Source organism: Peromyscus maniculatus, chromosome 11 (genome assembly GCF_049852395.1).
Source record: "Peromyscus maniculatus bairdii isolate BWxNUB_F1_BW_parent chromosome 11, HU_Pman_BW_mat_3.1, whole genome shotgun sequence".
Classification (NCBI taxonomy): domain Eukaryota; kingdom Metazoa; phylum Chordata; class Mammalia; order Rodentia; family Cricetidae; genus Peromyscus; species Peromyscus maniculatus.
The window spans coordinates 46,590,893-46,607,761 of record NC_134862.1 but is presented as its reverse complement, the minus strand read 5'-3'; the positions used below and the strand labels follow the sequence as shown (position 1 = coordinate 46,607,761).

Sequence of the window (16,869 nt, the reverse complement as noted above, 5' to 3'; positions counted from 1 at the left end):
GACCAAACCGGGTCACATATTCATGAAGTCTTCAGGGTACCCAGAATATGCTGTTTACTTTTATTGCTGATTGGGAATGTGTTTATAACCTGACATGATAGTGGTTTTAGGTTAACTAGTTCCTATATTTTTTTTTTTTTAATTTCAGCATATGGTGTTTTGTCTGCATATATATGTCTTCACATCAGAAGAGGGAATTGGCTCATACACAACTGTAGACAGTTGTGAGCTGCCATATGAATACTAGGAATTGAACCCTGGGCCTCTGGAAGAGCAGCCAGTGTTTTTAACCACTGAGCCATCTCCCACTAACTAGTCCCTTTTTTTTTTTTTTTTTTTTTTGGTTTTTCGAGACAGGGTTTCTCTGTGTAGCTTTGCGCCTTTCCTGGAACTTGCTTTGTAGACCAGGCTGGCCTCGAACTCACAGAGATCCGCCTGGCTCTGCCTCCCGAGTGCTGGGATTAAAGGCGTGCGCCACCACCGCCCGGCACTAGTCCCTATTTTTAAAAAGTCCTTAATACCATTCCCATGCAGCAGTGGTTCTCAGGCTCACTATTGGAGATACATGTCAGATATTTACATTGAGGTTCATAACAGTAGCAAAATTATAGGTATGAAGTAGCAATGAAATAATTTCATGTTTGGGGGTCATCACAGCATGAGGAATTTGATTAAAGCCTCACAGCATTAGGAAGATTGAGAACCACTGTCAAAGCATCAGGGGCTTGGCAGAAAATGGAGTTTTAAGAGTGTGTGTGTGTGTGTGTGTGTGTGTGTGTACATACACGTGAGGGATTTTTATACATTTTAAATCATTTTTTAATTTTATGCGCATTGGTATTTTGCCTGCATACATATCTGTGTAAGGGTATCAGATCCCCTAGAACATGAATTGCAGACAGTTCTTAGCTGTCATGTAAGTGCATGGAATTGAACCTGGGTCCTCTGGAAGAGCACCCAGTGCTTTTAACTGCTGAGCCATCTGTCTAGCCCCTGTGAGTTTTTAAAAATGATTTAAGTGTGTAGGTATTTTGCTTGTATGTATGTCTGTGCGCCACTTGCATGTCTGGTGCCCAAGGAGGTCAGCAAAGGGCACCAGAATCCTTAGGATCCGGAGTTACAGATGGTTATGAGCCACCATGTGGGTGCTGGGAGCTGAACCCAGGCCAGTGCTCTCAACCACTAAGATAACTTCTCCGCTCTCATGCAGAGGTTTTGAGAAAGGATGTCTCTATGTAGCCCAGGCTGAACTTGAGGCTAAGCCTCTGGAGAGCTGGAATTACAGGCATTCCCCTGTAATCACTGATTTGAATATGTGTTTCTGAATAGTGATATTTAATAGGTGAACTTGTTACAAGAGGAGAGTGCAGGTATAACCAGCATGCACGGATGCACGGAGCTGGTCAGGGAGGAGGATTTCAGAAGGCGGCAGATTTTTGAATGGCTTCTTGGGGAACTTGTGAGCATCCTTGGGAGAGGTGCTACTATACTAACATTCCTGGTCCCTAAGATCACGAACTTTTCAACTTAGCACAACCCTATTGCAGAAATTACATAACTTTGGTCTTCAGTTTCCCCAGTAGCAAAACAGGGATCATGTTCAGTCGCCTTACCAAGTGCTGTGGGGATTACGGATTTACATCAAGGATGTAAAGCTTTGTGTTATTGGCTTATTTTTTAATGTGTGAACATAGCTGGGTCTCGTGACACAGGACTAATCTCAGCCTCATTGGGAGGCTGATGCAGGGGATTTTAATGTTGAATAGACATAGGAGCTTCCAGAGTGAATTCAGGGATGCCTGGGAAACTTAGTAGGCCCTGTGTCAACTAATCAATCCATCAATCAGTCAATCAATGGATGGATTGATTAATTGGTCAATTAATCAATGGAAATGATTGGGAATATAGCTCAGTGGTAAAAAGGTTATATAGCATACATGAGACTCTAAATCCAATACCCAGCACCTCAAAAGAAAAACAAACCCCAAAAAAACTTGTCCACAAAACCCTTTCGTTAGGGTACAGAAAGCTGCCTGGATGGGAACTTGGCACAGAATTTGACACCTTGTTTTCTGGTAGTTGCTATAGCCCAGTGTCCCCACAGGGAGATGTCAGCAACTAACAGGTGATGCCCCTGAGAGAGCTTCAGTGACCTGGGATGATAGGAAGGAGACTTACCAGAAATCCTGCTTATCGTTACTGGAGCCATGGACAAGATGACGCATCCACATGAACAGAGCTGATTGCCACGATCACAGGCAACTCTCATTAGTTACTGCTGCCATTCTGCCCGGAGATCAGCCCGTCCACTGATAACTGTCCCAGTGTCCACCTCTTCCCATGCTCTGGTGTGCTAAAGCACCTTGGAGGAGGGCCTGGGGAATTGGGAAGAAGTTCAAGTCCATATCAACAATATGTACAACCCAGATGATTCTAATATCCACCTGTAAGATGGATTCCAGCAAAAGAGAGACATGTGCCTACTAGGTTCTGGGGACTTCTTGGTCTTGACCTTAATGGAAGGGGGAATGGATGGAAACTCACTCCCCATCCCTGGTGGCTTGTGGGAATGAAAAGGAAGAGGCAGATAGGTAGTGAAAGCTTTCTCCCCTCCTCGAAGTGTTCACCTCCACCAGAGGCTTGATGGAGATCCTTTGGCACTCCATTGGAGAAGTAGAAAGGGCCAACATAGCCTAGCCTTGGCACATGTGACCAGCCAGGTCCCTGTATTGTGAGCAGCGGCAACACAATTGGAAGCATGCTGGCCTCTCGGTTACCTGGGAGGGGGAAATAAATCTACCTGCATTGCAGCAACTGATTAGAGATTTACTGACTGTTAGTTCTCTGGCTCAGTATTGTTCCAGTGCTTGTTTAATTATTGTTAATGTGAAGTCATTTTTTTTTTCTTGGACTTTGTAGCAATTTACTATATGGGTTTCCAGATAAGTCATCTGTGTTCTTTATAAAACACTATAAGGGAGCCATGTGTCTGTCTTGCCTGAAGCAGGTTCTTATTGAAATTTGTTAAGTTGGCTTTCCGGGTAGTTTGGGTTCTGATTTTTCTTCTCACTGCTTTTGAATATACGTATATAAATGTCGCCATAGCTGCAAAATGAAATGGTGACCCACCTTCAGAGCTTTGTTTGCTTGCTTTTTGCTAGGGGAAAAAAAATAGTACCTGGGCATTGCTTGTAATGAGAATGTTTAGATAGTAGAACATGCGAGCATTTGTCTATTTGTTGTGGAGGGAATGATTTGCAGGTAAAGTCAGAGGACAGTTGGCAGGCCTCTGCTCTCTCCTTCGGGCCTTGGGTCCCAGGGATTGAACTCGGCTCATCACCTTGGCAGCAAGTGCTGACACCCCCTGAGCTATTACATCACCCCATTTTCTGTTTTTCCTTTTCTTTCACTTTTAAATTACATTTGGATTCAGGAGTTATTCTAACCGAAGTGAATAAGAGGAGCAGAGAGTTTTTGTGTTTTTTTTTTTTAATCTACAAGTGCACTGGGCACGGCGGCACATGTCTTTACTCAAGTGGCAGAGGTGGGAAGATCCAGAGATCTGAGGCCAGCCTGGTCTACAGAGTGAGTTCCAGGACAGCCAGGGCTACATTGAGAGATCCCGTCCCCAAAGCCGAAAGTTAAGAATAAATAAATAGATAGATAGATAGATAGATAGATAGATAGATAGATAGATAGATAATGAAAAAAGGTTCTATAAAGTTAAGTCTGCGCACGCCCCATTTTCTGTGGCCCTTGAGTGCAGGTAGAATGGCCTTTGGGCATCTGTGTGACAGTCTGCTGCTGTTCCTGGAGTGTGAATTCTGAAAAGCACAGATTATGTCTTAGTCATCTGTCCCTCACTTCATCCAACACCCCCCACTCCCATTTTAAACATAGGCCCTGCGCACCAAGTTGATGATCTGAAAGAAGAAACAGGCCCTTGCCTATTTTAATCCACCTGTCCATTTTAGTCGAATGTCTTCCTTACTTTTCTAAAGCTCAACTATGATGATTCGTGGTTTAATAAAAGCCTCTGCAACTGAGAAGGAGAAAAGGAGACACAAAGTCCCACCCCTAGCCAAGAAGCTGTTTTCAACTGATACATGCTTGGAGAGGGAAACTCAGTTTTCTCCAATAGATTGACACTGTCAACCATGATCCAGGACAGGCTCCATGTGCAGGAGTAGTCAGCGGAGAGAAATGGACTGTGTGGTTTTCTGTGTTTTGTTGTAGTTGCGGTGTGGTGTCTTGGGTCTTGGGTTTGGTGAGTGTGTATTTATCCATTTGCTTGTTTGTTTGTTTTTCATTAAAGAGAGAAGGTGGAAGGTGCAAGAACTTGACTGGGTAGGGAGCTGGGGAGGATGTGGGAGAACTTACTTGTAAAAGGGAAAGGATATGACCAAATCTGAAAACCAAACCAAACCAAAACAAACGCTCCGCGAGAGGGAAAGTGAAACGTCAGCTCAGCCAGTCTCTCACCTGCTCAAAGTTAAGGGCGGGTAACAAAAAGACTTGATAACTTGAATGCGGAGTTGAGAAAGACCTGTACGTTTTTCTTCAGGTGGATTGCCAGGTCCGGTCTCGGCACGAGGATGCTCACACTTCTAATGATTAACAGGCTGTGTTGTGGGAAGCAGTGCTTTGTAGCTGTATGAGACTTGTGTTCCTTTACAGCCTCATCTAGAATATCAGCATAAATAGTTTCTCTGATGAGTAACTAGTTTCTGAGATAAGCCCTTCCTTTTATTACAGCAGATAACCCAGGCTTATGGGGTGCTGTTGCTAACCACTAACAACAGATAACCCAGGCTTATGGGGGTGCTGTTGCTAACCACTAGTGAGACATTTTGCTCTATAATGGGACTGATAGCTAATCGGTCCTCCTCCTGGGCTCCCCAGATGCCACATTACAGCATTCATGCCAGCAGAATGTCCTTTTAAAAAATAAGTTAGTTTTTCCTTCTGGCTCCTGGTAGTCATTTCTTTGAATCTCTTCTAAATAAAAAAAAATATATATATATATAAATTAAATATACATACATATATGTGTATATATATCTATACATATATGTGTGTATATGTACATCTTTATATACACAAATATAATATAAATTGACAACACTTGTTATCTAGAGATAGATAAGAAGATGTCATCTTTTCCCAGCCCCCTTTATTTATCGTGCTCATGAAGGCAATATCATCCAGAGCAGCATAAAGCCCCACTCTCACCAATTCCAAGATGTCATAAAATATCACAGAATCAATTATACAACAGAATATTGGTGTAAAAGGTGTTCAAATACCCTTTGGTGTTTGGTCAGAGGGTGTCCAAACAAAGGGTCAGTTGCTGAGGAGGGCTCTTGAGATTATCGTCAGTCCGGAAATCCTTACCGAGGGCCAGCCACATGTGGCTGGTCGCTGTATGCAAAAACTGTCATTTCTTTTACAAGGGCCAAAGGGGACACTCGCTTGCCCCTCAGGTCTGGCTACCTGGAATACACAGGGAGAAAGCAATGACCAGAGGGGGAAGTGATTCGGGCCTTCGTTCTTCATTTAAAAAGCATCATGTGCCTCTTGTGAGGAGGACAGACAAACAGATTCATTGTGAAACAGACAAGTTCTGGGAATAAATGCTGTCGTGATCAGCACAGCATTTAAAACAAAAGGAAAATCAAAATAACACTAATTGTAGAAGTAGACACCTATTTCTTTCATTTCCAAAGATGTGGGGTTCGGGGGCTGGGACGGAACGGAGCAGGCTTGAACATGTGCCCTCAACATTCTAAAGGACTGTGAGGGGGGGGGTGTTAGAGTTCTGTGCCAGAGTTTCACTGTGCAGTCACTATGGCAAGCTCTGTTTCAGTCACTGTGTCTCTTATGTTATGTGATCATCAGATGACAATGAAGAGGGGTACCAGGAAACATGCTTCTTAATGCCCACTCATCTTCCTTCATCACCGTGACAGCCCCCCTTTACTCTTTCATTATTTAAAGGATTTTTTTTTAGTCATTTTTAATTACGTGTATGTATAGGCATCTATATGTGAATGCAGATACCCAGAGAGGCCAGAAGAGTTAGAGCTGCAGTCAGATCTCCCAGAACTTGAGTATCAAGGCGGTTGTGAACCATCTGATATGGTTTCCGTGAATCCCGAAAGAGTAGTACAGGATCTCACTATGTAGTTCTGGCTGACCTGGAACTCATGCCAGGCTGAGCTGGAACTCACAGATCCACCTGCCTGTGCCTCCCAAGTGCTGGGATTAAAGGCATGCTCTGTCACACTAACTTTTCTTGCTGTATCACTAGATTCCCAAGCCAGCATCCCCATTCTGTACCCACAGATGGACTTTGGAGGTCTGCCTGGCCGCGCCTCCTGGAATTTCTGTCCAATGTTCTCCTGTGCGGCCCTTGTTGGAAAGACATCTCAAAGTCCAGTTTTTGGGCTTCCCTGAAAAGAGTGCTAACTCACTAACTAAAGCTTCATATCACATTTTTAAAAAAGAGTGGAGCCAAATTACCATTGCAGACTGATAAATTTGCAATGGGATGCTGATAGCGCATGAGGGCACAATAAAACCCGGAGGAGCAGCGTGCACTTTGCTCTGAAAGCGCACCCTTAGCATCCGAGAGAGAGCCAGAGAGAACTGCAGTCTGCACTGGGCGCGATGACATGGCCCTTGCTCGGTCATCAGGATGCGGCGCCTCCCCTGCAGGCAACCCTTGGCAGAGGATAAAGTACCCAGGCACTGCGCCCACCCGCCCCTCCCCTCCCCTCCCAGCACCACAAAGCACTCTGGAGACTGGCCTCTAAAGAAGGAAGAGAACTCCACTGTCAGGTGCTCCGCTGGGAGCTGGCCAAGCAAGTGATTTCCACGAAGGCTTACCTCATTTATCCCAGAGCCCGACACTTAGTCCCACCAAGTAATGGACTCACAAATAGCCACTTGGGCTTGCTCAGTAGTAAAGCATTTGCCTCAGGTCCCAGGTTCTCAAATCCTAATCCTGAAAACACAAACGGAATTCTTCGTGGCATCCCTTTTTTCTGATGGAGGGCTTTTGCAACATCACCAGCTCAGTGTTCGCTTCAGTCTGTGCAGTTGGGATTTGGAAGTTAGGGAGCACCTGGGACTGAAGACAGAACCCAGGGCCGGCCTTGCACTGGCGCAGAGGGTTTCATGTACAGACTTTTCATACCTTTGGGTCTAATTGGGAGACAACCTAGATTTGGGGAGGAAGAAAGAACACATCCCCGAGACCTCATTGTACCATCTGAAAATGGAGCAGAATGGAATCGAGAAAGAGCTATCAATCTGTCAATCCTGTCCGTGTCCGGGCCGGGTGAGGTTTCCCGTGTTTGGCTAACTTCCAAAGCGGGTTCTGGGTGTCAAAAGCTAAACTAACACACAAAACTCTTTGTGCTGGGTAGTTACCATGTCACCTTGAGAGGAGGGAACCTCAACTGAGAAAATGCCTTCATGTCTGTACGCAAGCCTCTAGAGTCTAGGGCATTTTTGTAATTAGTGATTGAAGGAGGGCCCATTCCTTTGTGAGTGGTGCTACCTCAGGACTGGTGGTCCTGGGATAGTAATGCTATAAGAAAGCAGGCTGAGTTAACCATGGGGAACAAGCCAGTAAGCAGCACTCCTCCTTGGGATCTGCATCAGCTCCTGCCTCTTGGTTCCTGCCTTGTTTGGGTTCCTGTCCTGACTTCCCTCAGTTGTGGAAATGTAAATGGATATAAACCCTTTCCTCCCTCAGTTGCTTTTCATCATTGTGTTTTACCACAGCAGTAGAAACTCTTAAGACACTCCTTAAAGCATTCCCCGCCATGTGCCAGCATTGCCTCTGTACACAGGTGACATGAGGATCTTGCATTTTGACACACCAGGGATTTGTTTGGTACACATGGTTACAAAAGAAGGAATGAAGTGTCAGGAACAGTTGTGATGCCAGATTGATTCTCTCCACATTTAGATCATAGATGTATAGACTGTACGTGAGATAAGTATGGTTTTTGTCGTTGAATAATACAGTTCTCTGGAGGGTGAGATGGGACGTGTATGAAATGCCCATCGTGACCCAGCACTTATCCATCTTCATCTTCACACAGCCATCCTTTACCCAAAAGAAAACTGGCACTTAGAGGATTTGAGGGGGGGGGGACAAGCTTTAGTACAGGACATTTGTTTTTATTTTGGGACAGGCTCTCCTGTAGCCTTGGCTGGCTTCCTATGTGCTATGTAATTGAGGCAGGCCCAAATGTTTCAAGTCCCAGAGTCGCAGGCAAGAGTAGCCTTGGTGATCCTTCTCTTGAGAGTCTCGAACCAGTAACAATTATCGTTAACACAGGCCCTGCACCACACCAGAGCAACACAATAGAGCCAAGCCCTGTTAGCAAAGTCTGGGTCAGCTAGCCCCAAACTTGTGAGCATGAGAGTGATGTCCCCACCTCTCATCTGTCTTGTGGAGGCATGGGTTGGGGAATGACCCCAGCCCACCCTCCATCAATGCTGGAGGCAGGTGGGAGAGCTGGCCCTGACCCCCACCAGCTGCGACACTCAGGAGAACAGGCCCTGCACCTCTCCTGGGCAGCACAAGAGAGCCAACCCTGTTAGCAGCGTAGGTGTGGGAGAGCCAGCCCTGAAATGGTGACCGTGGGAGAGCTGTCCGCATTTCCCATCTGGCAGACCAGTCCTGCAGTTGCCCAGCCCCAGGGTGATGACTTGGCCTGCCCCCCGTATCCACCTTGTCTGTGATCTGCTGGAACACAGAAAGGGACCTGACCTGCGGGCCCAAAGCTGCAGGATCTCCATAACACACAGCACCAGTGGTATATCTAGGAAGAGTCCTACAGGGGCCCAGCACTGATTGTATAGGGAGACCGGGGGCCTTGAACCAGACCAGTGACTCTTGGCAGCGAACAGCTGCAAGTAGATATGTATGGACAAAGGGGTATACGGCGTGACTTGTTGGGTCACACTGCAGCATCTCATGACAAGATTTCTGTTTGTTTATTTTTTTCAATTTATTTATTTATTTTGAGACAGGGTTTCTCTGTGTATCAAGAGTCCTGGCTGTCCTGGAACTTGTTTTGTAGAACAGGCTGTCCTCGAACTCAGAGACCCTCCTGCCTCTGCCTCTGTCTCTGGATTCCTGGGGTTAAAGGCGTGTGCCACCAGGCCCAGTTCCATGATAAGATTTTTAATTCCTTTAATTTTTTTTTCATTTTATTTTCTTCCTCTTGAATTTTGCTTTCAATGGTGGGGCGCAGGGGGGGGGGCAGCACATGGATGGAAGGCAGATTAGAAAGGACAGGAATGAAATGAAGCTGGGCGGTGGTGGCACATGCCTCTAATCCAGCACTTGGGAGGCAGAGCCAGGCGGGATCTCTGTGAGTTCAAGGCCAGCCTGGGCTACAGAGTGAGTTCCAGGAAAGGTGCAAAGCTACACAGAGAAACCCTGTCTGGAAAAACACACACACACACACACACACACACACACACACACACACACACACACACACATACACACACACACAAAACAAAAAACAAAAAAAAAGAAGGGACAGGAACGAATGGGTCAAGATACATGATACAAGAGATACATAGATTAAATTTTTAAAAATTAAAAAAAAAAAGAATTATGGTTAACAGTCATGATCAATATGGCCACTATTCCTCTACCCGCAGAAATCCCTCAGGCTACCCTGTCAATTTTCTTTCTGTTTGGCAGCCAGCTATGATATATAACTTTTACATATGTGAGCACTGATTATAAATACTTAGTTTATACTCTGAAGTATTTGTCTAAATAAAGATAGTGTTTTCCAAGCCGGGCGTTGGTGGCGCACGCCTTTAATCCCAGCACTCGGGAGGCAGAGCCGGGTGGATCTCTGTGAGTTCGAGGCCAGCCTGGGCTACCAAGTGAGCTCCAGGAAAGGCGCAAAGCTACACAGAGAAACCCTGTCTCGAAAAACAAAAAAACAAAAAAACAAAAAAACAAAAAAAAAAAAAAGATAGTGTTTTCCAGGAGCAGCAGTATAGACACTGAGCATCTCTATCTGAGTGGTCATTGACAGGGACTTCCTTGCTTATTGGTTTTTCTTGCGTGGAAAATTATGCGAAACCACAAAGGTAGCAAATAACACACTCTTGTTTTCCAATTGCAGGTTGATGACCAAATGAAGCTGCTTCAGAACTGCTGGAGTGAGCTCTTGATCCTGGATCACATTTACCGGCAAGTGGTACATGGGAAGGAAGGGTCCCTCTTGCTGATTACTGGGCAACAAGTGAGTATCCAGATGAAAAACGAAAACCTTGTTATTAAGCACCTTCAGAGTGGCAGGAACCTAACTAGGTCAGAAGCATTCTTGTGCTTTGAAAGGGACAAGTTGGCTGCAAATAACTGAGAAATGATGACTCCTGGTAATCAGTTCCTGCTCTGATATAATCTTGGAAAAGAAACAGAATCAACAGCTTCCTGTTGCCAGTCTGCAGGATGGGGAGTCCTGTATACGGTCAGAGCTTACGGCTAAATCAAACTCAGAATTTTGAATGGTGGGTTCTTTTCCTCTTCAGCATCTGCACGACCACGCCACATCTGAATGTTAGCTCGCCAGTTTCATTCCTTTATAAACTGCTGAGTCCTTATTGTTTGGTGGTGATGACGATGAGGATTATGATGGTGATGGTTGTATTTAAAGATAAAACTCAGAGTCTTGTGCATGTTGGGCAAGTGCTCACCACTCTTGAGCTTTCCATCCAGCCCCAGAATCTTTGCTCTTTTGGAAAGATGTCAGTGGAAGAGTCTAATTTAAATGTCACATAGAGTCAAACTAGCTGGCCTAGAGGCAGGCACACGAGAAGGGACAGGAGTGCCAGTTTTCAAGAAAGGAAAATTGCTATGGAGTTAGACTTGTTTCGGAACTGATATTCGGTGAATACATACTTCCTGGGTGCCGGGCTGTGCACTGGTCCCGATCCTGAGGCACTGGTGTACATTAGGGAGTAAAACAGAAAAATATTTCCTGTCGTTTTGGAACTTAAGGTTGTAGCATGAGGTTGACAATAATCTCACACACAAACCTGTGGTATCTCGGAGCAAAGGAATAAAGAAGAAATGGAAGGGAAAGAAGTAAGCACATATTCATGGATACGTGCTTCCGTGGGGCCTAAGAATTACAGTTTCAACAGGACAGTTGTTTGTCCTTATGGAGAAGGTGACATTTGAGCATCACATGGGAAAGCAGAGACTGCTGTGTAGACGTCTATGGAAAGGGAGGACAATGGGTTAATTCCAACTTTGTAGGGTTTGGGTAAATTCTTCTAGTTTTGTATTCTTTCCCCTGCAAATGATGGATTCATTGGTAATATAAACTCAGGGTACCCTGTGAGTCTTTAGTCCATTCGGTCATCGCTATTCAGGGCACCACTGCATCCGGTGTTCAGCCAGGGTGACTCCGGCATGCAGGCACTGTGATCTTTTACGTCCAGTCATAAATGTTTATGCACTGTGAAACCACAGCAGCGCAGATTTGAAAATGAAAGGCTGTCTTCACACCATTTGCCGTATTATTAATAAATCACATTTCCCAATCAAATTAAAAGCAAGCACCATTTCAGAGCCTTTGCCGACTGGATCAATTCGACCGTCTCCATCACTATCTGGTCCTCGCTCTCAGCAGCTCTGGGGAGAAAAACTTTGAAGAGAGGAAAATCTGTTTGACTTCCTGGGCTTCCAGATCTTGTTTGGTGTTTTCATTCTGTGGCCCAAGTCTTTGGAGGGAACCTGCCCATATTTTGAGTCCGATCACAGGGTATGTCTGTGACCATCCCCCCACCCTCACCCAACTGGAGGCTGTATTAGCAGTAAAAGACACAACTCGTGAATTAATTCAATCTCATTTTCTTTTTTTTAAACATTTTATTTTATTTTTTTTCTTCAAGACAGGGTTTCTCTGTATAGCTTTGAGCCTTTTCCTGGATCTCGCTCTGTAGACCAGGCTGGCCTTGAACTCACAAAGATCTGCCTGGCTCTGCCTCCTGAGTGCTGGGATTAAAGGCGTGCGCCGCCGCCGCCGCCGCCGCCGCCGCCGCCGCCGCCGCCGCCACCACCACCACCACCCGGCTCAATCTCATTTTCTTTTTTTTTTTTTTTTTTTTTTTTTTTTTGGTTTTTCGAGACAGGGTTTCTCTGCGTAGCTTTGCGCCTTTCCTGGAGCTCACTTGGTAGCCCAGGCTGGCCTCGAACTCACAGAGATCCGCCTGGCTCTGCCTCCCGAGTGCTGGGATTAAAGGCGTGCGCCACCACCGCCCGGCTCAATCTCATTTTCTTAAGTGAAATGGGATTGTGCCATTTCATCCCAGTTCTTTAGAAATAGTCCTTATTCCTAGTTTGTTTTGCCTTGAGTGACCCTGGAGTAACCATAATTACTGTTGGAAAAGTAGAAGAAGTACACCTCTTGTCTCTGAATTTTAAAACCAAACACAGTCACAGAATAAACAGCGTTTTCCTCGCTGTCAATCGCTGCCACTCTGGACAGTGCAGGTGAATGGAAGGAGGGAATGCCCTAGTCTCTTCCTTTCCCGCAGTACAGATGCTCCCACGTTCCCCCATGTCAACAGCTGGGGGATGGCTCTTGTAACCAAGCATTCTCATTTATGGTAACTATGGGAGAAGAAGGCTTTTACCATCTGCCATGGAGCAAGCAAGAGAAGCATACCCCAGGCTCCTGTGGTTACAGAGAAGGCAAGCAAAGAGCCCCTCAGGAAGACTTCTGGAGCTCATGAGCTTTCCAATGGCAGGAGAAAAATTAGGAAGGGAAAGAGGGGCGAGACAGACAGGGGCGGAGAGAGCCGGGGAGAGGGAGAGAGAGTGTTGGTTCTGAGGCTCAAACCCAGAGAGAAAGAAAGTGTGCACACGTGTGCGTGCGTGTGTGCGTGTGTGCGTGTGTGCGTGCGTGCGTGCGTGTGCACGCACGTCAGCACACACAAACACACAATGGGAAAGTATAACCTAGAGCCTGACACCAACTCTGCCATTGAGCCCCAACCCCCATGATTGAAAAGGATATTTGCAATTAAGTTGCTCCACATCTGCTTCTAACACCTACTCTAACATTAAATATATTAGCCGAGTGATAACTAGATGACTGTGCATAGTGAGAACTATTGTATCTCTAGCCGAAAACCTGAGTAAAATTAGTTACGCCCTAGGTGCAGAGCGCTCTTCCTCACCACATTCCTAGTCTCACCCACACTCTCTCCCCAACTCAACATCCTCTCATCAGTGTGGGCTAGCGACAGTGACTTTCTAGTCACTAATCGCCTTTTTAGACCACTTTCTACCCAGTAGCTCAGAGGGATAGGAACAATCCTAAGTACTTTCTCTAAGAATGATAAATCCTCCCCAGACAGCAAAAGTGGGAGAAGAGGACTAGACCAACAATAATTAATTTAATGTGTGCTGCGTGCCAGTATTAAGGAGACAGTTGATGCAATGATGAAGAGAGGAGGACTCTGTTGAGTCTAAGAGTTATTAAAGTCCATGGCAGGAAAATGAGCTTCCTCCTTCCTCATGTCTACATGTGGCAATAAAGCATGCAGAGCTCTCTTAAGGCTTCATGGTTGGCAGCCACCTATAGGCACGGAAGATGCTCTCTCCTTTGGGTAAAAGGTATTTCTGGTAGAGTAATAAATGGAGGGCAATCGAAGCAATGAAAGGTCTATTAGACACCGCCCTGCAGTGAGTTGTGATAAGAGAGGCCCTTCCTCCATCTGCTTGATAATGGCAGGAACTGTTCTCTGGTGTGCTGCGCACTGTGCGTTGCTGCGGGCAAGCCCACAGCACAGTCAGGTGCCGCGCAGGAACCTCAGAAGAGAAAGAAAGAGCAGTCAGGATGTGTACGCTGAAACAAGCCCTCACCTCCTCCCCAAGCTGCTTTTGGTCATGGCACTTCATCACAGTAACAGAAACCCTAACGAAGATGAAAACCAAAGCCAAAATCGTGACACCAAGGGAAGCCTAGACAGTGATTTCCTATTCCCTTGACACACGGGTGTGGTGGCTATACATCCCTCTATGGTGGCCCTCTGTTCAACGGAGGGATGCAGGACCCCGGCTGCTCTGGCCCCCCCTCTCCCCCCCCCCCCCCCCCGTTCTCGCCTTCCTCTACTATTTGTGGAGTGCTGTAGTGAACTAGCAGAGGAGGAAGAAAAAACGGCGTTGAGTTTTAAAAATGAGGAGCGCTCCGAGAATGCAGCTTGGAGGGCAGTGTTGGCCTAAAAATGTGTGAGGCCCCGAGCTCAATCAATCCCTAGAACGATAAAGAAAGAAGGGAAAGAGGGAGGAACAGTTTGATATCACATTTTAAATTTATGTTTTATATGTCTGTCTGTTTTGGAACTTGCTCTGTAGACCAGGCTGGCCTTGAACTAAGAGATCTGCCTGCCTCTGTCTCCCAAATGCTGGGGTTAAAGGTGTGCACCACCACAGCTTGGCTATATTTCAGAGACTTTGCTTGGATGTAATAGACATAGAATAAAGCCATTATTTATTATGCATCATTTATGTTAGAAAGTTTCATATTACAACTATTTTTCAAAGTTTTATTGTCTTGTATACTCTCTCTCTCTCTCTCTCTCTCTCTCTCTCTCTCTCTCTCTCTCTCTCTCTCTCTCTCACACACACACACACACACACACACACACACACACACACACACACTCACACACACGGTCTCACTATGTAGCCCTTTCTGGTCTGGTATTGGTTGTGTAGATCAAGCTGGTCTGGAACTCAGAGATCCCCCTGCCTCTGCCTCATGAGGCTGGTATAAAGGTGTGCTCCACCATATTAGCTTCTTGTGTGTTTTCATCCAGCATTGACATAAAGTGCAGATTAAATAACTCTGAGGCAGAAAAGGAAAGTAATTGTCATTAATATTCAGTGTTGTCGATTTATTTAGCTAGTATCTTATTTATGGCATTTCTTTTTTATCCAGTATTTTAAAGGTATACACACACATAAGCATGTATACCTCTGTATGCATCAAATAACTCTTGATATGAGGTCAGATTTGGGTATTTGCATATTATGCCTAATAAACAGCCACTGTAAGGTCATCCTAAGGGGAAGGTCTGCTGTCAAATTGAACCTTCTGTTATTGTGTTATTAAAATGACAACAATCTTACAATACCCAGGTCATCAAAATTTTGGACATTAGAACTAAAAGCAATTTAGCTTAAATGGTCTCTGCATCTTCAGGATGAGTGAAATTTATCCAGAGGGGACACGGGCTTAGAACACTCTTCAGTCTCCCCCTCGAATTTAATGGCATCAAGATTACACGTAAGAGGGCAATCAATTAATTTTACTAAGTACATAAAAGACAAGGCCAGCTGCTCCTGAAATGAGCACAAACTCTGCATCCAACAATGAAAAGATAATTATGTTTGCAATAAAATGTAAGCAAGTCGCAGGTCCGTGATTTATCAGAAATGAAGCACCGCTCTCCTTTGGAGCTGTGCAATTTGATAAATTATCCTTGGAAGAAATGTTGTCAGAGCCCCCATTTAATAAGCATGTTGGAGCTTTCAAATTAGCATGTAAATAAATGTATGGCTATAAAGGTTGAGATGCCAATTGATTTCTTGAGGTATATCTTACTAAAGGCTTCTCATTTAAGAGACATCCCTGGAACCTCCTGAGATTCCTTTAATGTGGCGTGTTATGTTTTTAAGTATGAAATTCTGCTATTCAAACTTACTATCATAGACCTGTTGAAAGTTCACGCACATCTCACCTTAACAGTAAAATTAATTAAGACTGTGCATTTTTATTTTATTTTAATACAGCCTTCCGAATCAGGGCTTAACCAGTGACTTTTACTACAGTGTACTTGTGTGTATTAAGCAGCACCACAGTGTATTATTCAGTTGGCTCCAAGCTTCAGTTAGTATTGTTCTTACTGTGATTATCTCTTCATAGCCACAGAAGTGATTGGTAGCTTTTCTAGCTCAGCTGCCTTATTTAATGATGATGACCCTAAGGGCTGGAGATGGTATCCGACTTTCTAACTCTCTTTGTGTGTAAGGGTCATTATTGAACCCATGTTATCTATCTTTGTCTCCAGTTTCTTCCATCATCGTCATCATCATCATCTCATTGGGCCTTCCTGCTGTCAATCACCCAACTAGCCCATTTGCCCCAGTAAAATTTCTCTTAACACACTGAATGCCCCTTATCTGAAAATGCTTGGGACTAGAGTGCCAGAGAGTTACATAGAGAACACAAGATCTCTAAGGGATAGACCCAGGTCTAAATATGCAGTTCATTTGTTTCATATACACCTTACATACATGGCCCAGAGATGATTTTGTTCAGTACTTTTCGGTGACACAGAACTTGTCACTTGGAGTTGTCCTGTTGGTGCTCGGGAAGTTTTAGGTCTGAGGGCATTTCACATGGCAGGGTTGTATTTTCCTTTTCTTTTCTTTTCTTTTCTTTTCTTTTCTTTTCTTTTCTTTTCTTTTCTTTTCTTTTCTTTTCTTTTCTTTCCTTTTTCCTTTCCTTTTTCCTTTCCTTTTTCCTTTCCTTTCCTTTCCTTTCCTTTCCTTTTTCCTTTCCTTTTTCCTTTCCTTTCCTTTTTCCTTTCCTTTCCTTTCCTTTCCTTTTTCCTTTCCTTTCCTTTTTCCTTTCCTTTCCTTTCCTTTCCTTTTTCCTTTCCTTTCCTTTCCTTTCCTTTCCTTTCCTTTCCTTTCCTTTCCTTTCCTTTCCTTTCCTTTCCTTTCCTTTTTCCTTTCCTTTCCTTTCCTTTCCTTTCCTTTCCTTTCCTTTCCTTTCCTTTCCTTTCCTTTCCTTTCCT

General features: G+C 44.8%; 1 protein-coding gene across 6 annotated transcripts in view; it reads left to right on the top strand.

Annotated features, from left to right (window-relative positions):
* The window catches only part of Nr5a2 (nuclear receptor subfamily 5 group A member 2), a 138,359-nt gene that overhangs the window by 69,366 nt on the left and 52,124 nt on the right, over window positions 1-16,869 (top strand). For all 6 annotated transcript variants that reach the window (XM_042258244.2, XM_042258245.2, XM_016000967.3 and 3 more), the window contains one exon: window positions 10,173-10,292. In XM_042258244.2, coding sequence (XP_042114178.1) covers window positions 10,173-10,292 — 120 coding nt within the window. The remainder of the gene's footprint in view (window positions 1-10,172; window positions 10,293-16,869) is intronic.